At 50.6% G+C, this 22670-nt stretch overlaps 1 protein-coding gene across 1 annotated transcript; it reads left to right on the top strand.

Moving 5' to 3' along the window:
- Positions 1-1312: 1312 nt before the first annotated feature.
- On the top strand, positions 1313-22309 carry GCKR (glucokinase regulator). Its single transcript, XM_072855415.1, is given in 17 exon segments — positions 1313-1365; positions 4728-4824; positions 5065-5133; positions 5847-5920; positions 8014-8080; positions 8502-8555; positions 9517-9611; positions 10385-10497; positions 14863-14980; positions 15199-15293; positions 15723-15824; positions 16115-16182; positions 17181-17277; positions 18356-18450; positions 19105-19182; positions 19729-19878; positions 22235-22309. Coding segments are annotated over 17 exon segments (1500 nt in total).
- Positions 22310-22670: the final 361 nt, after the last annotated feature.

Raw genomic sequence — 22670 nt, 5'->3', positions numbered from 1 at the left:
ACTCAACTTGCCCTCTGGTGGGGCTCCATTTATACCCTGGTCGAATGTGACCCGTGGTCAATTCTGATCGGCTGAGGGCCTCAACTTCTACTCCTCGCCCAAGGTGTGGTCTGGAAGGGTGTGAAAAGTAAGGACACAGGTGACAAAAGTAAGGTCCTAATGCCCCCGGTCTTTTATCAGGGTGGGTGTACCTGCCACACCAAGTTGCAAAGCTTGAGGAGGGGGGACAGAAGGGGCTAGAATGCTCCTGTCCTCAGGTATCACCAGTCCCCTCTGCATCATCTCCTTGAGCAGCCTTCCCTGACCTTTTGGTCCTGCATGGAAGACTGGCACCTTAGCAAGGAGAGCTGGAGTATCACACCAACCTGCTCAGAACAGAACTGCAGGTAGCCATACTGCTTCCATGTTCTGTGCCTGATTTCACTGGGGTGCTGGCACTGAGACAGATAACAGAGACACTGGAGGACTGAACTCCAAAGAGTTCTAGTCTGGGTGTGAAGACATGCCCCTCTAGCCTTGGGACGGCCCCAACCACCAGCCTTCATTTGGCTTTGCGTTTTCCAGCTCAACCCTGTGATGGACATTGCTCAAATGCATTTCTCCACTGCGTGCACCCTCTTTGTACAAAATATCTCTTTTCTACCAGTGTACTCAGGCATGGCATCAAATCATGCCATGTCTCCTCCCTGCCAAACTTGCATGCAGAGCCCTCAGGTCTTCCGCTGCACTTGTTTATGTCTTTCTTCCCAGCAGGAGAGGGGCTCAGGAGAGTGCAGGGGTATTTTGCAGATTTCTGTGGCTGTGCAGAGTCTTCTAGCTTTGCTGTGGAAAGCAAGGCCCCCAGCTGGGGCCAGCACCAGCAGGGTTTGGTAAGGCTTCTGCCCATCCAGTCCCTCACACTGTCCCCGCTCAGAGACCAGCACGTTCCTGCTGTGATACGTGGCTGCGCAGTACTCACTGGTTGCCTTGGCTGCTTGTCCCTGTGCAGCAGGAATGACGTAGGCAGTGACCTCATCCTGCTGGGACTGGGAGGCCTGGCCACTGGCTGGACACCTGGGCAGATAAGCTGGGGTAGCTCAGTGCTCAGTGTGGCAGCCGGACACAGGGAGAGAGCAACAGCTTGATATTTAACTGTCTGGATTAACAGTTACAGTGAAGGGCTGTCAAAGGTAGGATGAAGTAAGCTGCAGTGAGTGGTGGAGCCCAAGTGCCCAGCCCTGTTGGACCTGGACCCAGCCAAGCTGCAGCAGTACCTGGCTCTGGGCCCTGCAGACTCTGCTTGAGCTGCTGTGCCCTTTTTGGGGCCTGGACCATGCGAGGGATGAAGAAATACAGGCATGTCATTGAGACACTGGATCCTGGCAGGTGAGAGGTGAGGACCCCAGCGTGTTGTGGGTCAATGTGCTTCACCTGGGGAGGGATGGAGGGAGGCGGAACTGGAATGTGAAGTGCCAGGAGCATCCAGGAGATCTTTGCCGCTTGCTGCAGCTCCATGCCAAACTGGCTTTGCCAGCCACTCTTCCCCTGGCATTGACACCTTTTTCCACCTGAGGCAGATGGGATCCTTCTGAGCAGCTGCAGATGTTGCCAAGATGTGTCCTCCCTGCGCCTCAGTGTCTGAGCAATGCTTAAAGCACAGATTCATGTGTTATAGCCCCCAAAAGATTATTATGTCTGGTAGTTGTGACCCTCAGCTGAGATCATTACCTTGAGTGCATAAGAACTTAAGTACAGTCATCCCAGTTCAGAGAAAAGGTCTGTCTAAACTTGCCATAAATACTGCCGGAGACAGAACATCCCTATGCCCCACCACTGGTTCCAATGGTAAATTGTAGTCACAGTAAATGTGTGTTTCATGTTTGGACTCAATTAGCTTTAACAAGGGAGGTGGGCTCTGTAAGCAGAGCCTTGCAAGGGAGTTGTGGGTGGGAGTCCTAATGCACAAGGAAGCCAGCCCCCACCATTGTCAGGAATGTCCATCGCATCCCTTGTGCCCCAGAGCAACACAGCGGGAGTTTGGGCATCAGCAAGCTGAAAGTGATGAGGGACAGCTCCATCAGCACAGGGTCCTAGTCTAACTGGAGGCACTGCACTCCGTCTCTCACCTCTCCAAGACAGTGTGCTGCATCAGGGCGAGGCCAGAGGGGGAAGCTGAGGGCGCAGACACTAGAAAAGGTCCCTCAAGGGCTCTCAGCATATCACCTGCTCTGCAGGAACTGCTCATGTACCTGCTTCTGTCCCATGATATGTACAAGCAACTGGGGCAGTCACTTTCCCGTTGCTGTACTCAGTGGGAAAGCATTGTTGTTACCCGCTGGGCACAAGGAAGGAAGTGGAGTTGTCTGTCCCATTTCTGCCTGCTCTCCCTTCCTTTTCACTCCATCTTTGCAGGCTAGTGCCTAGGTTCTCCACTCAGGCTCTCCCAATCCATGGGCCTGCAACTGTCAGACACCTCTTCACACTTCCTACAGCTGCACACCAGGAGCTGCTAGTCTTGGCATAGCTGCTTCAGTGAATATCCTACTCTAGATTAGCATACAGAAACTTGTTTATAACCTGTGCCTGCAATCTTAGCTGTGTTGCAAGATGCTGAGATTTGAACCCACCAGGAGGCTGGGGCAGATACTTCAATTGTTACAGTGGCTAAAACTGACATACAAATAACACTAACAACATACAGCCATGTGGAAGGGAGGAGCACTCCTTTTTTAGATGCTGCCTCAGGCTCTCTGCAGGCTCAGGCATACCTTCCTGTATCACATGTATTTTGGTTAAGTTTCACAGTTCAGAAAAGAGACGCACAATGAGATTGATGCAAAAAATAGAGACTCAGCAGGCTGTACAGTGGGAACAATGACCATAGCTGAAGAAGCAAAACTGAAGGGACATAATGCAGCTTGGTGTTCGCGGGGGCAGGGAGGCAGACAGGGGAGGGGAGGAAGAAAATGAGAGAAGATATTCACCAGCTGGCACATGAAACCTCAGTGCCAATGGCAACATATTCAAATTAAATTATCAAATAGGTTTTTATTGTCTGACCATCAAAAAATGGATAGGAATGAAAACACCCATGTACCAAGACAACTATCTTTTAATCTTGTATGTCTCTGCAGTGTAAATAAAACATGAGGTAGGGCATTACAGAATACTGCATCTCTGTAGAGGGGTATATATTGAATTGACTCCAATTCAATATATTGAATTGTATCAAAAATAGCGTGGCCAGCAGGACTAGGGAAGTGATCACCCCCCTGTACTTGGCACTGGTGAGGCTGCACCTCCAATACTGTGTTCAGTTTTGGGCCCCTCACTACAGGAGAGACATTGAGGTGCCGGAGCGTGTCCAAAGAAGGGCAATCAAGCTGGTGAAGAGTCTAGAGCAGAAGTCTTATGAGGAGTGGCTGAGGGAACTTGGGTTATTCAGCCTGGAGAAAAGGAGGCTGAGGGGAGACCTTATTGCTCTCTACAACTGCCTGAAAGGAGGTTGTAGAGAGGTGGGGATCGGCCTCTTCTCCCATGTAACAAGTGATAGGACGAGAGGAAATGGCCTCAAGTTGTGCCAGGGGAGGTTTAGACTGGATATTAGGAAATTTTACTTAACTGAAAGGGTTATCAAGCATTGGAACAGGCTGCCCAGGGAAGTGGTGGAGTCAATATCCCTGGGGGTATTTAAAAGATGTTTGGATGAGGTGCTTATGGACATGGTGTAGTGGTGGACTTGGTAGTGTTAGGTTTACGGTTGGACTTGATGATCTTAAAGGTCTTTTCCAACCTATATATTTCTGTGATTCAGTGACTCTCACTTGCCTATTGCTGAGATCCATATGTAGTCCTTAAAGTAACAGCTAAAGAAACAGAGAATGAAGTCTATATATTTAAATCATGAGTGCATTTATTTTTATGCTATGCTTATGTATCTCTTTACAATTTGTGGTCACAAAACTGTAAGCTTTTTGCATTGTTAGAACAAATTTAGTTCTTCTTAAAGTGTTTTTTTCAAAGCAGACTCAAACCTGAGAGTCAGTAAGCATTTGGCTTTCTCCTAGCTCAATGAACTTCACTAAGTCAGCATTAGAGATTAGTTCATGGTGGTATCATTAACGCAAGACAAGTCTGGAGATTCCAGTAACTGAGGTGATTATTCCACTCATATAAAGAAGTTGGACTGAGGGCTTGTTTTTTTGTTGCTTACTAAGTTCAGAGTACGAAGTTTCCTCAGATCAATGTGGTTTACCTTACTCTTGCAAGAGTAGATGTTTAGAAAATGTCAGTCTTGCTTCAGCAGCATGAGAGACTTTAGAACAATTTTGAAGGAAATGTGAATAGACGTTAAGAAAATGCCAACACAGCCTTTTCAAAGAGTGATCATGCCAGACTAATATGCTATCTCTCTTTGATAAGATAAAATATTTTTTTCCAAGTGAATTAAATCCATTAAATCTATCTACCTGGACTTCAGTCATGTTTTTCTAAACAGTGTACTGGAGGTGACAGGATGTAGGACAAGAATAGTTATTAGGATTAAAAACTGGTATAAGGGATAGTATAAGGGACAGTATAAGGGATAAGCCTGCACGTGTGAGGGCTATACCCCGCCACAAGCTCTGGCCCACACATAGGTCTGCAGGGATGGCCAGCCCTGCTCCGGGGTGGGAAAAGGGCCCCACCAGCCTAGCGCACCCCTCCCCTTGGGCAGTGTGGACTGGGTGCTCTGACAAGGCCCACAGGTGCTCCAGCCCAACTCTTCCTCCCCAGAGGCTGTGCAGCCAGTTGGTGCTGAAGACCATGACTGACATTATCAGCTAAGTGCAGGAGGTGCTGAAGGTGAGCAGCTGCTGCATGCCGAAGGGCTGCAAGCATGGCGCTGCCAGCATGGTGTGGGAGCACCAGCGTGGTGCAGGGCTGTGGGCTCGGCACAGAGCGTCTGCTGTGTGGGGCCTCTCTGGAGCCCACAGATGCCAGGAAGGCAACCACGGCCCCAGTGCAAGGGGTGCCTTTTGCCTCATGGCTGGGATGTGCGGCACACCTGCACTGGGCTCTGAACCCGCTCTGCCCATTCTGCAGGACCCAGAAAATGGTGTCATTGTCCTGGGTGGCAGTGGCAGATCGGGCAGGCTGGCCTTCCTCATAGCTGTGAGTAGCTCCTCTCTGCTCACTTAATCCTTTTCTCTGCTATGTGCTGGAACTGGGATGGAGCCCAGCCTCTGTTTTTTCCTGCCCCATCCTCAGAGGCCACCCCTTCCTCAGACACCCTGCTCCAGCAGTGCCCACTACCCTCAGACTGACAGCACACCCCTCTCCCTCTACCCTGGGTGTCCTGGAGTGGCCTTGGAGCCAAGTGTGGCACCAGATGTAAAGGGGTCAGGGGATGCCTAGGCAGAGCCATAGGCCATCCTGAGGGCTCTGGGTGCTTGCAAGTCACCTGGGGCCAACCACAGATGGCAGCAGAAGGCGTAACAGAAGCCTGGGAGAGTGGGCTTGCGGGCAGGATACATTGTGCTGCTCCAGCTTTCCACAATGGGAGACTCCCTTGGGTTATGGTTCCCATTTCTAGTCCCCATTTCTGTTTATTATGGGGCAAACTGAAAGTCCCTGCAGGAAGTTATGGAAAGACTCCTTGGTAGTTTCTGAACAGAGTTGGTGACTGGCCTGGGGAGGGGTGGTGGTGGAGGTGGTGGTCTCCTGGGCCTGTCACTTTGGTATCTGCTTTATCTGGCCCTCACATGAGATCTAGCTTTGTGCCTTGCACTGGCCAGGGAGTTCCCAAGGGAGCTGCCAAGTTAGTTGATAGCTTTGTTATTTGTATCCTGTGCTCTTTAATGTAATGCTTCACTCTCTGTCATCAGATTTCCTTTAACAAGCTGCTAAAAGGCCTGGGTCAGCTGCCCCGTTAGGAGTACATAATTGCTGGAGGAGACAGGTAAGGGACAGCACAGAGTTTGCTTTCAGCCCTGCAAGTGTGTGCTGTGGTTCAGGCAAGCAGAAGACTAGTGTGTGGCTTTCGAGCCTGGAAGGCATCAGGGTGCCTGCCTTGATGGATGGCCAGATACAAGCAGGCCTTGTGCACTTCAGCCCTAAGCTGTCCTAAGCTGTAGCAATTACAGAGCAAGACTCTGTGCAAGGGGCTCTGGGATCAGTGGGAAATTACCACTAGAGGGAAAGTTTCACACGGAATTTAGTAAGGGAGCAGTATTAGTCCCAGATATTTTCAATGATTCAGCATTAAATATACAGTTAGTGTTCATAGTAGGTGTGGATAATGGCTGGTGGCACAGGCCAGGACAGTCCTCACAGGACTGGACCCATTTGTAAAAAATGGCTCTGACATACTGGTTAACTACATGTGTCCAGTACTATTTTCAGGCTCTGAAGCCAGGTGGGCCAGAGCTGTCCACAACACTACTATTCAACTCTCCAGAACAGGATGTGTGTATCCAGACTGCTTACCAGGAATGGTCCCCAGGGCATGCTAATGGCTGAAGAGTGTCTAGGGATAGTTTGAGAAAGTGTTAATTGGCCTAGGCTGTTCTAATAACAATTAAACAGCATAGATGATCACGCGTCAGTGCCCAGGACTGGTCCCTGGCCTTCTTTAATTTATTAGCGTAGGCATAGCTGAAGTGTCTCAATACAGACAAATGCAGGCTGTACCTACAGACAGGCCTGCATCCTCCAAAGCAGTGGCTGAAAAGGATTCAGGAGTGGCAGGGACAAGCATTGTCTTCTGTGGATATGTAAATAGGGGAACAGTGAGAAGATTACTCTTTTGTCTGTGGCTGAGGAAAACAGAAACTGGAGTTGTGGAGCCTGATGTGGAACCTCACCTGAAAAGAATGTGAACATTTGAGGAATACAGAGAAGAGAGAGAGACAATGATCTGAGGACTGGAAATATCTCAGAGGTAGAGACAGAAGGAGTTCCAGCTGTTGAAAGAGAAACCTATGGGTTATCATTTCATGCATACACAGACCTGGGAGAATGTACTGAATGTTAGAGGCCCCTTTGTTCTACGGAGAGAAGTTACATAAGGTTCAAGAGCAAGGACTAAAATCATAAATGTTCTAGTTAGAAATAAGGTATGAAATGAACCCTTGGCTGACTCTGCTGGCTGCTCAGTTCACAGTCTCTTGACAGCATCATGATGGACCCTACTTTGAGGACTGTTCTGAGGACCATAATTTATTTGTGCGTGACACACATAGCAAGAGCTGTGAGCGGGTGCTGCAGCCAGGACTCCTCTCAGATAAGTCTCTGTCACTGCATGACCAAGCCAGCCTCTTCTGGGCTGATGGGGACTTTAGCCCAGGTTGGGGCATGCTCCAGACTCTGACCAATCAGTCCCAGTGGTGAACCCAGGAAGCCTTGGGGCTGGACACTGGCTCTTTCCTCCCTGCTCCCTTCTCTGGGCTGACTCCATTCAGGAGGCGGGAGAAGGCAATGACAATACCTACTAGGTGGGCAGTACAGCTGCTGAGCAACTGCTCCTTTCTCCCTACAAAAAGAGTCCAAAGGCCAGGTGGAAAAGGATCCTGGGGCTGGTCTGCCTGGGAGTTGCCAACAGACTGCAGTTGACTCTGCAGAATGGCCTGCTGCTTGCACAGAGGAGAGGATTCTGTACAGAAGGATGACGCCTAGTGGAGCCTTTGCTTGTGGATGACAGCCTACATTCCCCACCCAGGCCTGGGGCACCCAGTGCTATGCGTGGTCAGAGGCACCTACTGTATTCTGCTGATTTGATCAAACTCAAGTCTGAGTCACCAAGTTAAGCCAGAGCCCTGCTTTTTGGTCAGTGCAGCACCTGTGCCAATAGCAGATTTGGAAGTGTGCACTGACTGACCTGATGCTATACGGAATAGGTCCAGTCTTGCCCTGCAGGAGGGTTAAGGGGCTGAGGGTGTGCGCATTTGTGTTCTGGTTTGTGAGGAAGGAGTGTCTGCCAGCACCTCTGCTTTGTCTGGGGAGAGATCCAGCTTTCTCCATGGATAACTGCAGCATGGCTGTTTTTCCTTGTAGATCCTTGGTGATGTCTCAGGAGGGGCTGGAGGACAGTGCTCTTCTGGGGATTGAGGAGCTGAGGAAGGTGAGATCAGGGGATGGAGAAGAGGGAAGAGAAGTCTGACTGACCCTTGAGGTGTACATGAACTGGCCTGGAGGATGAAGTCACCAAGGACTTGGGGTGGTGGGGAGATCTAGAAGCAGGGCAGTGACAAAATGCAGAACAAGAGTCAGCACAGCCAGGTTCCTGCTTGCATTGTGCCTCAAGTGAGCTCCTTCCTGTCCCAGTGCCTGCAAGAGTGTGGTGGGAAGGCCCCTTGTCCACCTCTCCCAGCAAGGATAGTGGCTCTCTTTCAACCAGTGCATTGAGAAGCCTCTTTTTTCCATTCCTGGCTGCACCATCCCTTCTTCACCTGGGTGATTCAGAGTCCTTTGCCAATTTAATACAGGAAGGAATGTTTTTTCCCACCAGCACAACACAGTTTCCCTTTTTAATCCCACCTCAGGTCTGTGGTGGGAAGAAGAAAGTGGTTCTCATTGGCATCTCCTGTGGTTTGTCTGTAAGTGCTTCAGTGATGACTGCAGATTGGCTGGGAGCAAAACAGATTCACAGTGTTGATGTGTGAAAGGGCAGCTGCACTCAGGGTGGGAAAGATCGGTGGCCATTAACCATGGCGGAAGCTGCAGGTAGCTGTCTTGGATGGGTGCTAACATCTCGGGTACCTGGACTGGGAGTTCATCACTTCTGCCTGTTACTGAAGGATGGACACTGTGATTCTTTGCCATAGGTTACCAGCTGGGATGAGACAGACAGAAATTCCTGCAGATCTTTAAAACTGTCTTCAGATACTGTTCCCCTGAATTCCCCTCTGCACTCCCTGTTTTACATTTGTATACAGTTTCAATTTAGATACATATTTGAAGAGGACCCAGGAGGGTGCTGAAAATAGTTGCAGAATCAGAGAGCATTTAGAAGCAGGAAACAGGCTTCAATATCATCTCAATAAGCTAGCTCAGGGGAAACACGAAAAAAAATTACTTCCCTCACACAGTATGGCAAGTCTGGTCTCCATGCGATGCATCCACAGCTGTTATAAACTTATACAGTTTCAAGCTTATATAACTTTAAGCTTAGCATATTAAAGTTAAGCTAAGGCACCTCTCTTGAGATACCTTAGACTCCTTCTGAAAACCTTCACAAGTTTGTGAATGCCACGGATGACACAGCATAGGGTATGACATTGCTGATGCATTCTGATAAGTATAAGAACTCTGCCACAGACTTGACTTTTGACAAGAACCAAGGGTATTTGTTCATACCTCTGTGAGTAACCTGTGCTTTTCTGTACCTGTCACCACTCCAGGGGGTTCCTGGCTTGCAGGAGCTTGGTAAAACATTAGGATTGATTTCTGGCTTCATGTGCATAGAGCTCTTTGTGACATTAAGAATTTGGGAGTGTCTCTGATGTGCTCTGCATGTTGTGCAGCTGGGAGAGGACTTTACTGTCTTGCTTTGTCCAGACTCCATTTGTGGCAGAGCAGCTGGATTTCTGCACAAATAATCTGGTCAACTTCCTGCCAGTTCTGGTGGGATTCAACCCTGTCAGCATGGCCAGGTAATGCCTGCACAGATTTGAGGGATAGCAGAGGAGGGTTCAGCCATTACGCTTGACCCTGGAGACAGGTCCCTGCCAGATGCTAGTCCTCCCACCCAACCCGGAGAGCTCAAGTCTGCCTGCACTGGGATATAGATGAATGCCAAGGAGGCTGTCACTCCCTGGACAGCCTGAAAGAGCAGGGCTTGGCTGGAAGGGATGGGCAAGGCAAGCCTGGAATGGGGAGGGCAGGTTTGAGGACTTTGTGGGGAAAACAGATTGTTCTAGATAAACAGCTCTTGAAGGGTGTGTGGGCAAGGACAATCAAGAGCATCTTGGCCTGTGGGCAGGCCAGGACCACAGTGCTGCCTTAACCATGTGTTGCTGAAGCTGTGTGGGAACAGAGCTAGGTTTTAGGCCAGACAGGATCCTCTGTCTCTTGAGGGGATTAAGTCCCCAGCTGATAAAAAGAGGCTGAGAGCCAGGATGGCTCCAGACTATCCCCAGATATTTGGACATAGCACACAGCACAGAAAGCTCTACCATGGGAGAGGGAGCCTTGAAGCAGTGATGCAGATTTATCCCCCTCATGCGGTACAGCCCCACAGGAGCATGAGATCCTGGGCAGGTGATGTGTCTTAGAATCATAGAATCATAGAATGCTTTGGATTGGAAGGGACCTTTACAGGTCATCTAGTCCAGCCCCCCTGCAAGAGCAGGGATGTCTTTAACTAGATCAGGCTGCTCAGAGCCCCATCCAACCTGGCCTTGTCTTCTTTGCATGTCTCCTGCAGGAATGATAAGATTGAGGGCTGGCACTCCACTTTCCTCCAGGTTGCTGAATGGATGCAGAAGCTGCAGGAATCACACAAAGCCTTCATCCTCAACCCTGCTGTGGGGGTGGGTAGTGCTCCCTGCCAACCCTGGTCTCCTCAGAGATGGCACCTGACCACTTCTTTGGGGTGGTCTCTCCATTTTACAAGGCTGTTTCTTATTTTCCACAGGGTATTATGATGAGGAAAGGTCTGGGCATCATGGAAGACAAGGGGGAGGTGGGGTGGAAGGCAGCTGGGCTAGCAGACACGCATCTCTGTGGTGCCAATGTGTGGGTAAATTATGAAGGCATTCACAACCCTCAACCCCAGCAACATCTCCCCTCCCCTCAGTCAGTCTGGGCTCTTACCTTATTACAGATCATGCTGCTTCTGTGCAATCATAGAATCATAGAATTGTTGTTTAGGTTGGAAAAGATCTTTAAGATCATCACATCCAACCGTTAACCTAGCACGGCTAAGTCCACCACTAAACCCTGTCCCTAAGCACCACATCTATACATACTTTAAATACCCCCCCAGGGATGGTGACTCAACCACTTCCCTGGGCAGCCTGTTCCAGTACTTGACAAGCCTTTTGGTGAAGAAATTTTCCTAATATCCAATCTAAACCTCCCCTGGTGCAACTTGAGGCCATTTCCTCTTGTCCTATTGTGTGTTACTTAGGAGAAGAGACTGACACCCACCTTGCTACAACTTCCTTTCAGGCAGTTGTAGAGAGCGATGAGGTCTCCCCTCAGCCTCCTTTTCTCCAGGCTGAAGAACCCCAGTTCCCTCAGCTGCTCCTCATCAGACTTGTTCTCTAGACCCTTCACCAGCTTCATTGCCCTTCTTTGGATGCACTCCGGCACCTCAATGTCCTTCTTGTAGTGAGGGGCCCAAAACTGAACACAGTATTCGAGGTGCGGCCTCACCAGTGCCAAGTACAGGGGGATGATCGCTTCCCTAGTCCTGCTAGCCACACTGTTTCTGACACAAGCCAGGATGCTATTGGCCTTCTTGGCCACCTGGGCACACTGTCAGCTCATATTCAGCTGCCTATTGACCAATACCCTGAGGTCCTTTTCCACCAGGCAGCTTTCCAGCCACTCTTCCCCTAGCTTGTAGCATTGCATGGATTTGTTGTGACCCAGGTGCAGGACCTGGCACTGAGCCTTGTTGAACCTCATACAACTGACGTCAGCCCATCGATCCAGCCTGTCCAGATCACTCTGTAGAGCCTCCCTACCCTCAAGCAGATCAACACTCCCACCCAACCTGGTGTCGTCTGCAAACTGACTGAGGGTGCACTCAATCCCCTCATCCAGATTGTTGATAAAGATATTAAACAGAACTGGCACCAATACTAACCCCTGGGGAACACCACTTGTGACCGGCCACCAACTGGATTTAACTCCATTCACCACAACTCTTTGGGCCCGGCCAGCCAGCCAATTTTTTTACCCACCGAAGCATATGCCCGTCCAAGCCATGAGCAGCCAGCTTCTCCAGGAGAATGCTGTGGGAAATGGTGTCAAAGGCTTTAGTAAAGTCTTGGTAGACAACATCCACAGCCTTTCCCTCATCCACTAAGCGGATCACCTTGTCACAGGAGGAGATCAGGTTAGTCAAGCAGGACCTGCCTTTCACAAACCCATGCTGACTGGGCCTGATTGCCTGGTTGTCCTGTACGTGCCACGTGATGGCACTCAAGATGATCTGCTCCATAACCTTCCCCGGCACCGAGGTCAGACAGACAGGGCTGTAGTTCCCTGGATCCTCCTTCCAGCCCTTCCTGTAGATGGGCGTCACATTTGCTAACCTCCAGTCAACTGGGACCTCCCCAGTTAGCCAGGGCTGCTGATAAAGGATTGAAATTGGCTTGGTGAGCACTTCTGCCAGCTCCCTCAGTACCCTTGGGTGGATCCCATCCAACCCCACAGACTTGTGTGTGTCTAAGTAGCGTAGCAGGTTGCTAATCATTTCCCCTTGGATTATGGGGGCTTCATTCTGCTCCCCGTTCCTGTCTTCCAGCTCAGAGGGCTGGGTACCCTGAGAACAACTGGTCTTCCTATTGAAGACTGAGGCAAAGAAGGCATGAAGTACCTCAGACTTTTCTTCAGCCTTGGTCACTATGTTCCCCCCTCTATCCAATAAAGGATGGAGATTCTCCTTAGCCCTCCTTGTTGTTAATGTATTTATAGAAACATTTTTAATTGTCTTTTATGGCAGTAGCCAGATTAAGTTCTAGCTGGGCTTTGGCCCTTCTAATTTTCTCCCTGCACAACCTCACAACATCCTTGTAGTCCTCCTGAGTTGCCTGCCCCTTCTTCCAAAGGTCATAAACTCTCCTTTTTTTCCTGAGTGCCAGCCAAAGCTCTCTGTTCAGCCAGGCCAGTCTTCTTCTGCGCCGGCTCATCTTTTGGCACCTGGGGACAGCCTGCTCTTGTGCCTTTAAGATTGCATTCTTGAAGAATGTCCAGCCTTCCTGGACTCCTTTGCCGCTCAGGACTGCCTCCCAAGGGACTCTGTCAACCAGTCTCCTCAACAGGCCAAAGTCTGCCCTCCGGAAACCCAAGGTGGCAGTTCTGCTGACCCCCCTCCTTACTTCTCCAAGAATCAAAAACTCTATCATTTTGTGATCACTGTGCCCAAGATGGCCTCCAACCATCACATCACTGTTGCGTTAAGAGCTACTGTTGCATACAAATAAGAGTCTGAGGAGTGGCTGGGGGGGGACACACCCTCCCGTTGAGTCACGAGGTTCAGACAGGACCCCCTTGCTTTCTAAACTCCTTCTCAGAGAGGAGTCTAGGTGTCGCTAGGTCCAGTCTTAGTCTCAGACTTGGTCAACAGTTTATTTTCTAAGGACTGTGTGTATAGCCACTTATTAGTTCAGGGCTTTCGTTAAGGCGACAGCATCAGTCTTTTACACCCCCCCAGTCTGGTCGTGTTGAAGGAACTACCACGGCCAGAGCAGTGAAGAGTGCAGTTTATTGGAGCAACAGACACACAGATTCTTTGGATTACCGGTGATAAATTCACTGTCTGCAAGGCACATACAAATGCCAAGAATATGAGTATGAATAACACGGCTGGACACGAACAAGTATATAACACGGCCGGACAAGAATATAAGTAACACGGCCGGACACAAATGCGTTAACAGAATAAGAAAGCGACTCTATAGAGATTTCTAAGTTTTCCGCGGAGGCACTTGATATAACCAAGTGTTCGACTCTTACCCAAAGGCGTCCCGATGGGGGGGAAGAGAGGCTCAGCCCGTTGACTGATCCCAAACGTCAGAGTGGTACGCGATGGTGTCTTCCCTAACAGTCTCTTTCTCTTAAACCATTTTATACTATCTTTCACCTTTTGGGCGGAGCTTGAGTGACTCTAGTCATACATACCTTTGTTTAGGATTGGTGTAAAGTTTTCTCGCTTCGCTTTTAAAGGTATAAGCTAGAAAAATTCAGTGCACAAGCTCAGTGAGGGGTGGTCGCACCTTGGAGGTGGGTAGCTTTTGGGATGGAGGTGTGTTTTGGTATTATAATGATGTTATAATGAGCAAAGTTCACCAAAAGGACAGCATTTTGTAAAAAACGTGGCAGGCTGTTGGCCCAGGGTAGTAAATATGCAGCTTATCAGTTCCATGACACCTTTAAGTTCCCCTATTATTGCAGAGCCTGGCCGCGGCATCTCCACACCACTCCACCCTCTGGGCAGCGCCTCTTAGAGTCAGCACACCAAGTTCCCCTGGCGTTGCCAACATCTAAGGTTGCAGGCCTAGGGAACTCCCATGGAATGAATTCCTTACATGTCAGCCACATTCCACCTGGGGAGCTTCTTCAATGCTGTGCCTTACCTAAAAGTGTGAATATAAGTTCTAATTTTTAAGTCACCTCAGCCATTATCCCACAGTCACCCACAAGTCCTTCTCTGTTCATAAACAACAGGTCCAGGCAGGGCGCCTTCCCTAGTTGGCTCACTCACCAGCTGTGTGTGAGTGAGCCAACCAGCTGGTTGGAAGTTATCTTCCACACACTCCAGGAACCTGCTAGACTGTTTCTTCTCTGCTGTACTGTATTTCCAGCAGACATCTGGTAAATCATGTTAAAAGAGGGTGCAGGAGACAAGAGTTCAGTGTCCTGCCAGCTATGGAGAACCTCCACCCTTACTGCTCCCATCGGCATGGCTCCATGGCCTCCACCCTTACTGATGCCATGCTGCAACGTCTGAAGTCCCTCACAGTAGATGAGCCCAGGCAATAAACAACCACAGCAGGTTTTGCTTCAGGACACCAGTGGGGCAAACTGCAACAAGCATGTGCTGTCCTACAATTCTCTAGCTTCTCTGCTCCAAAGGACACGTGCTACTAAGAGTAGGTGCCCAGGCTGGAATGTTTGATGGCTAATACCCATGCACAATTCCTCTTTTTATCCCGCTTCATCAATCTGAAGGCATTTGTGGCTCTTCATGGGTGAAAGGTGGAAGTGCCACCAAGATCCTGCTGGAGACCATGCTGCTGGCAGCCCACAAGACAGTCTCCAGAGAGAGTGACATCTCAGAGAATTGAGTGTCGGGTTGCTGAACACTGGCAAGCAATCAGGCAAGGCAGCCTTTCCATAGATCAGTGCCTGGCGCTGATCTATGGAAAAATCCCTCTAGAGGGCTGCTGCTGCTTGCCGTGAATGGCACCTGGGCTGGCCTCTTTCCAGAGAGGACACAGCACCTGGCCTGGTTTGACTGGGTGCATGGGCTCCTGTGAGTGCTGAATGCACCCTTCCTCTGTCTAGTTGCCTCATGGAAATCCTGAGAACATGTGACTGGGCACACAAAGTCACCTGTGCTCAGAGCAGGAAGATAGCTGCTCTAGTGAAGCAAGCAGGCATGAGGGGTGGAGTCTTGTCAGTCCCCTTCCAGCCAGAGTAGCAGTGCTAGCTTTAGGGTTCGAAGAAAGGGTTGGGGGTGTCAGTGCACACAGCTCAGACAAAAGCCAGTTAAGTGCTTGGTCCTGCAAGCATCCAGAGAAGAAAATTGCACCTTTGGGAATGCAGGAGGCAAGTTCCACCATAGCCTGGATCTATGTAGCGCACCCCATTTTGACAGCAGCTCCTCTTCTATGCTCCCCATCCCCTGAGGATGTTGGTAGCTCCCATATGTCCCATAGGCTGTGCTCTTCTGTCCATATCTTACAAACCTCTGGTCACCTGTCACAGGATCTCCCTTCCCCAGACCACTTTTCACCTGCTCACCCACTGCATGGCTCTGCAAAGCTCCTAGCACTGCCAGTCAGTGATCACCTTGTGCTATGCCTTCCCCAGTATGCAGAAGAACGCCTGTGTGTACCTGGTGGGCTGATACACAGTGGGTCTCATTGCAATCACAGATGGTGTGGAGTGCATCCCAACCTTTGGGGCAGGTAAGAGACTATGCTGTGTAGTAGAGACAGGGCATTCCTCAGTGCATGGGATATCCTGAGACCCGACTGCTGTGTACTTAGCAGGGCAAGGGTTGGAAAGCAAGGGCAAGGGGATTGCTGATAATTGTGAATGACTTGAGGAGGACCCTGGGTTCACATCCCTTCCACTGTCATGGAATCTAGACCTATCCCTATCCTCTCTTCTGGTATTCTTGCTACTGGGCTCTGCATATTTGCCATTTGCTTCTCCTTTGGCTTGCTTGCCTGTTCTACTGTAATTTTCTCTACAGACAATAAGGATGTGCAAGGCTTCCTGATTGGGGACATCTTTAACAAGGAGATGGACCTAATAGCACAGGTAAGAACTGGTTTTTCATGAGTAACAGGGAGACTCAGGCTGATGGACTTGCTAGAACTGTGTCTTGCTGGCTGGTGGCCCTATAAGTCTTCTCATAATGTCAGATGGCGGTACTGGACTGCTGCACTGTCAATCAGTGGATTCCCAGTGGGGAGAAAAAGAGTAATCAGAGATCCCTCTGTTCCACATCATGAGACCCTGGCTGGTTACCTGCAGTCTGAGTCCCCCCAAGTACCAGACAGACATGGGCATCATGAAGCAAGCCTGGGGGGGGGTGTCACCAAGCTTGCCAGGGGCTGGAGTGGAAGACACATGAGGAAGGATGAGAAAGCCAGGTTTGTGTAGCTGGGAGAAGAGGAGCCAAAGGGGGATCTGACTGCTGTTCCTAACTAGCTAACAAGGGAGCAAAGAAGGCAGAGCCTTGAGGGGCACAGGGACAGGACAAGAAGCAGCAGCACAAGTTGGGAAACAGGAAATTACTGTTAGATACAAGGAAAAGTGTTTTCCCTGTGAGCATGGTCAGGCACTGGATCAGGGTCGGAGAGGCTGTGGGGTCTCTTTCCTTGGTGAGAGCAGACATTGGCAGGACATGGTTTTGTGCCCTGGCCTTGCTGGCCCTTCTCTGAACAGGGGAGAGCAGATTGCAGGGCTTGTCCAGACATGGGGAAGCGGGTGGGGTGGGAATGGGGCACTGGGGTGTGCAGTGCTGTAGCATGGGTTGCTGTCTGTTGCGGGGGGCGGGGGGGGAGGGGGGCGGGGTAGAGTTAGCAGAGCTGGATGCCATGCTTCAGATTACTGCCATTCCGTCCCACTGCCTTGCACCAAGTCTCCTTCAAGCCAGTATGAAGGAGCTTGACGGCAGTGAGTGAGGGGAGAAGGCCATGGAAGTGCTGTTGTCTGAGGAGCAGTCATACATGTGGGGACACAACTGGGCCTCCTGTGAAGGGGGCTGCAGAAGCACTGGTGCCTTGGTAAGGAGTAACTTCTCTTCCCTGCAGAGCCCACAGTTTTCTTTCTCTCAGGAGGACTTTGTGAAGATCATTCTCCCCTCCCTGACAGAGCTTGACACAGTCCTCTTCCTCTTCATGTTGGATGGTGAGGTGTGGCAGGAGCCAAAGGCTGCTAGCAGCACCAGGGATGCTGTGAGAAAGGGGGCAGCTGTTGCGGCTGCTGGGACTTTTTAGGGATAGGAAACTGGGTCACTGAGCAGGCAGAGAGCTGGGGATGAGGAGTAGAGGGTGGCACTTGGGGGGGAGGTTTGTGTTGGGAGACTGTGGGGGAGGGTGTGTGAGTGAAGGGTGCATGTGTGCAAAGGGCATGTGCGTGGGGTGGTAATCCGCATGTGTGTGGGAGAGGGTTGTGCAGGGGGGTTGCATACGTATGTGTGTGCGCATGCATGTGCAAGGGGCATGTGCGTGCACAAGCACAAGAGCTTTTTGTGGATGCAAGGAACATGCATGTCAGGTGTGAGTATGCGAGTAAAGGGCATGTGCATATGGGAGCATGCCTGAGTCATGTGCGTGTGGGACACAAGGGCTGGAGGGTGTGAGGGGCATGTGCATGTGTGTGTGAGGGGTTGCGTGTGTATGCATGGACCACATGTGGGTACAGGTGTAGAGGCCATGTGTGTGATCAGGTATGCATCTGTCAAAGGCTCATTTCTGTGTGTGCAGGTACTGTGTGTGCATGGATGTGGGGGGACATACATATTTGTGTGCATGTGAGAAGTGTGCATGTATGGACTGTGGCTGGGTGGGAGGGCATACGCACAGTGTGAAGAGTTTTTGTGTGTTTGAAGGGCATGGGTGCAGATCTGTGTGAGTGCTGTGTGCATGGACCGTGTGTGTGTGCACGCGTGACAGCAAGCGAGCCATGTGTGCGTGTGTGAGGGTTTAATGTGAGTATATACATCTGGACCATGTGCATGTATGGGGGGGCACAGATGCAGGTGTGAAGATTACGTGTGCATGGAGGGGTTTGTGTGTGTGAATCCTCTGTGTGTGTGTGTGTGCATAAGGTCATGCACATGCATGTGGAGGCTGTGTATATGTGCACAGAGATGCCAGTTGCTTTAGCTGGGCTCCTGGAGATGAGCTTTTCCCTTACTTCTCTGCTTGGTCCTGGAAGCTAACCCTGAGCTTTCTGTCTGCATCTCTCTTCTTCTTGCCTCAAGATATCCTTGCTGAGGTAGAGGAACTTGTGGTTCAGGTAAAGGAGAACACATCAAACATCCAGGCACTGTCTCATGCCACAGTTGGGCAATACCTGGCTGGTAAGAGGAAAAGAGACTTTGTCCTGTTGTGGCTTGCAAAGGATAGCACCACAGGGCATGCCCGTGCCTCTGTAATCAGCCTGTGTCTAAAGCACATGCTGGGACAAGGACTGCACAGGATCACAGAATCACAGAATCTCTAAGTTTGGAAGGAACCTCTTGAGATCATCTAGTCCAGCTCCCCTGCTCAGGCAGGGTCAGCCAGAGCAGGTTGGTCAGTATGTCTTTATATTAGCACTGCCTTGAAATGAGAGGCAGAGAGACATTCTGACCTCAGGCGCCATGTCCTGGGGGATGCTCTGCCCACTCTTATTTGGGTTCTCAGGGGATAAAAGTGTCTGAATGATGGTGTACTCTCCACCCCCCGCATTGGTATGTCATTGTAATTGCTGATGTGGTAGGGCACATGATGCCCTGTTCCCACCTTCCCACTGAGCTCCTCTTCCCTTATGCATCTATCCCACTCCCTGCCACTGTCAGCATCGTAGGCACTGTCAGCATCACTAGGCAGTACTGCACCCCATTGCTTCCCAGCCGCCAGTGCTTGTGTTCCAGACTCCTGGATGTGTCAGCTGGTTAGAGGAACTACAGGAAGAGGAGCTGAGTTGTCCTTGCTGCACAAGCAGCTTTTTTCCCCTTTTTCCCACTAGGCTTCCCTCAAGAAGCTGTTCCCTGCCATCATCAGCATCATGTGGCCCATACTGTTCCTGGAGTACAATTTTATCTAGGTATTACCCTCAGGTTGCTTCTCTGAGAGAGACCACATTTGTGTGCCAGGCTTAGATCATTGCCACCAGGCCAAGTCTGTGGGGAGCTCCCTGTTGCGTCACAGGGCCAACACAACCCTCCTGCCTAAGCAGCGCAGGCATGTACTCTGAGAACCAGTGCAGGCTACAAAAGTGCCACAATAGCTGCCTTGTGGTGTCTCAGGCCTGTGCTGGGCAGATGAACCTCCTGCATAGAGCCCCACATCGTGGCTCAGGTGCTGGCCTGCTTCTTAGCCTGGACATTTACCTCTTGGTGACAGTTTCCCTCAATTTCCAGTGGGTAAGAGTTAGGCTGGGATGCCAGAGCCATGCAGATGTAGGCAATGCTGCTGTGGTACCTTGGCCATCAGCGAGCTTGTCCTGTTGATGGCCTGGTACTGCTCCTATACCCTGTGCTGCCTTATGGCCCTGGGCTGTCTTTAAAGAGAGTACCGGGTGCAGAGGTAGTTGCAGACCTTGTTGGCAGCCTCCTTGTTCCTCTAGATTGTTATTCTGTATTTTGCACAGAAATTCCAGCGGGAACTCAGTATCAAGTGGATTCTCAACATAGTCAGCACTGGGGCCCACATCTTAAAGGGCAAAATCCTCTGCAACTGTATGGTAGACCTGCGGATCGGCAACTCCAAGCTGTTCTGGAGGGCAGTGCCTATCCTGCAAGTACTGAGCTCCTGGGGAACAGCCCAGTGACAAGCAGGGGTCTCCATGTTGGGGCCCTGAGACCAGAAAGCAGAGGGGCATCTGGCTTGAGGTGAGAAGAGACAGAACACATTGTAAGGAAAGGTGGAGGCCAGGCTGTTCCCTGGGAGGATGGAGCTCCAGGCAAGGCCATTTGCTGGATATTGCTGTTGCCCTTGGACAAACTGGCGTCCTGTAAAAAAGGACAGGCAGCAACGATCTCCCCTTTCCTGGCAGTTTCCGCTTCTAGTGTCATGGTGAGGAACCTGGCTCTGATCCCAGCAAAGGCCTAGGGGGTGTCTGGCCAGCTCAGCCTCCAGTGCCTTTCTGGCCTCTGAAGCCCTGCTGAGCTGGAAGCCAAGAAGTCAGCAGGAGGGAGGTGGGAGGATTCTGAGCAGAGCCAGAAACCTACCTTCAGATTTCACTGACTGGCTCTACCAGGGCTCTAATGGCTTCTGAGGCAAGTTTCTGGGGGTCTAGTGACTTCTAGAACAGATTGGACCCAGGACTGGAGAGGCTGTGGGATCTCCATCCTAAAACTCAGCTGCACAGCCCTGAGCAACCTACTTTAATGGGAACTGCTTTAAGCTGGGGGGGGGGGGGTGTTGGACCAGTGACCTCCAGAAGGCTCTTCCCACCTAAGTTTTTCTATGACTCTGTGAGGCAAATTAGATGTCTCTGTCTGATGCTGCAATATCAAAGCAATGGGAACCATTACAGGAGCCTAGAGAACAATTGACTAGTGAATGAGACACCCATCTTCAAGAAGAGCTGGAAGGAGGACCTGGGGAACTACAGGCCTGTCAGCCTGACCTCGGTACCGGGGAAGCTGATGGAGCAGATCATCCTGAGTGCCATCATATGGCATGTAGAGAATAACCAAGGGATCAAGCCCAGCCAGCATGGGTTCAGGAAAGGCAGGTCCTGCTTGACCAACCCGATCTCCTTCTATGACAAGGTGACCTGCCTAGTGGATGAGGGGAAGGCTGTGGATGTTGTCTATCTAGACTTCAGTAAAGCTTTGACACGGTTTCCCACAGCATTCTCCTGGAGAAACTGGCTGTTCATGGCTTGGATGGGTGTACTCTTTGCTGGGTAAAGAACTGTCTGGATGGCTGGGCCCAAAGAGTGGTGGTGAATGGAGTTTACTCCAGTTGGCGGCCGGTCACAAGCGGTGTTCCCCAGGGCTCTGTGTTGGGGCCAGTTCTGTTTAATATCTTTATCAATGATCTGGACAAAGGGATCGAGTGCACTCTCAGTAAGTTTGCAGATGACACCAAGTTGTGTGGGAGTGTTGATCTGCTTGATGGTAGGAAGGCTCTACAGAGGGACCTGGACAGGCTGGATCGATGGGCCGAGGTCAATTGTATGGGGTTCAACAAGGCTAAGTGCAAGGTCCTGCACTTGGGCCACAGCAACCCCATGCAACGCTGCAGGCTTGGGGAAGAGTGTCTGGAAAGCTGTGTTGGTTGATAGCCGCCTGAATATGAGCCAGCAGTGTGCCCAGGTGGCCAAGAAAGCCAATGGCATCCTGGCTTGTATCAAAAATAGCGTGGCCAGCAGGACTAGGGAAGTGATCGTCCCCCTGTACTCGGCACTGGTGAGGCCGCACCTCGAATACTGTGTTCAGTTTTGGGCCCCTCACTGCAATAGAGACATTGAGGGGCTGGAGCGTGTCCAGAGAAGGGCAACGAAGCTGGTGAAGGGTGTAGAGCAGAAGTCTTATGAGGAGTGGCTGAGGGAACTGTGGTTGTTCAGTCTGGAGAAAAGGAGGCTGAGGGGAGACCTTATTGCTCTCTACAACTGCCTGAAAGGAGGTTGTAGAGAGGTGGGGGTTGGTCTCTTCTCCCAGGTAACAAGTAATAGGACGAGAGGTAATGGCCTCAAGTTGCGCCAGGGGAGGTTTAGATTGGACATTAGGAAATTTTACTTAACTGAAAGGGTTATCCAGCATTGGAACAGGCTGCCCAGGGAAGTGGTTGAGTTGCCATCCCTGGAAGTATATAAAAGACGTTTGGATGAGGTGCTTAGGGACATGGTGTAGTGGTGGACTTGGTAGTGTAGGTTTACGGTTGGACTTGATGATCTTAAAGGTCTTTTCCAACCTGTACGATTCTGTGATTCTGTGAATTGGTTGTTGGCTGTGCCAGCATGTGCCCTTCTCTGCATTGTCTGTCTTGCTTGGACATATGCATGGACACATATGGATGTTCATGCAGCTATAACCATTACTGGTTGTGGCTGTGCATGGGGTCATTTATTTTAGGTTGGTCTTCACTTTGCACTGGTGTGGGCCATCTCTTTCTCCTGGCTCTAATGTGCAGTGTTCTTCTCACAGCGATTCACAGGGCACTCCCAGGCCACGTGTCTGGGGAGCCTTCTGCAGGTTATCTATGACTCTGAGGTGTTGTAAGATGACCCCCGCCACAAAGAAATCTCTACACACATTCTGGTAGCAACTGAAAAAACCAAGGTAATAGGGATCCTGTTCACCACTCACATGCCCCATCCCTCCCCTTACAGTGCAGGACACCAGGAAGGCCAGCCCTGGCCCCAGCCTGTCTGGATGCTTTTGTGTCAAGCATGAGTTAAACACCCCACCGTGCACAAAAGGTGGGAACTGGCTTTTGAATGCCAGCCTGAGCAAGGAAGCCTGAGCAGAAACAGCAGAGAAGCACCAGTAGAACCTTTCCCTGGCAGACCAGTGAGGCAATGCCCGTGGGCAGGGAGCTCTTGGCTCTTGGGCTGTTTGTACTATGCAAGAGGGGGTCCCC

Source organism: Ciconia boyciana, chromosome 3 (assembly GCF_034638445.1).
Source record: "Ciconia boyciana chromosome 3, ASM3463844v1, whole genome shotgun sequence".
NCBI lineage: Eukaryota > Metazoa > Chordata > Aves > Ciconiiformes > Ciconiidae > Ciconia > Ciconia boyciana.
Note: the sequence above shows the minus strand (reverse complement) of the source record. Positions and strands in the feature narration are given on the sequence as shown.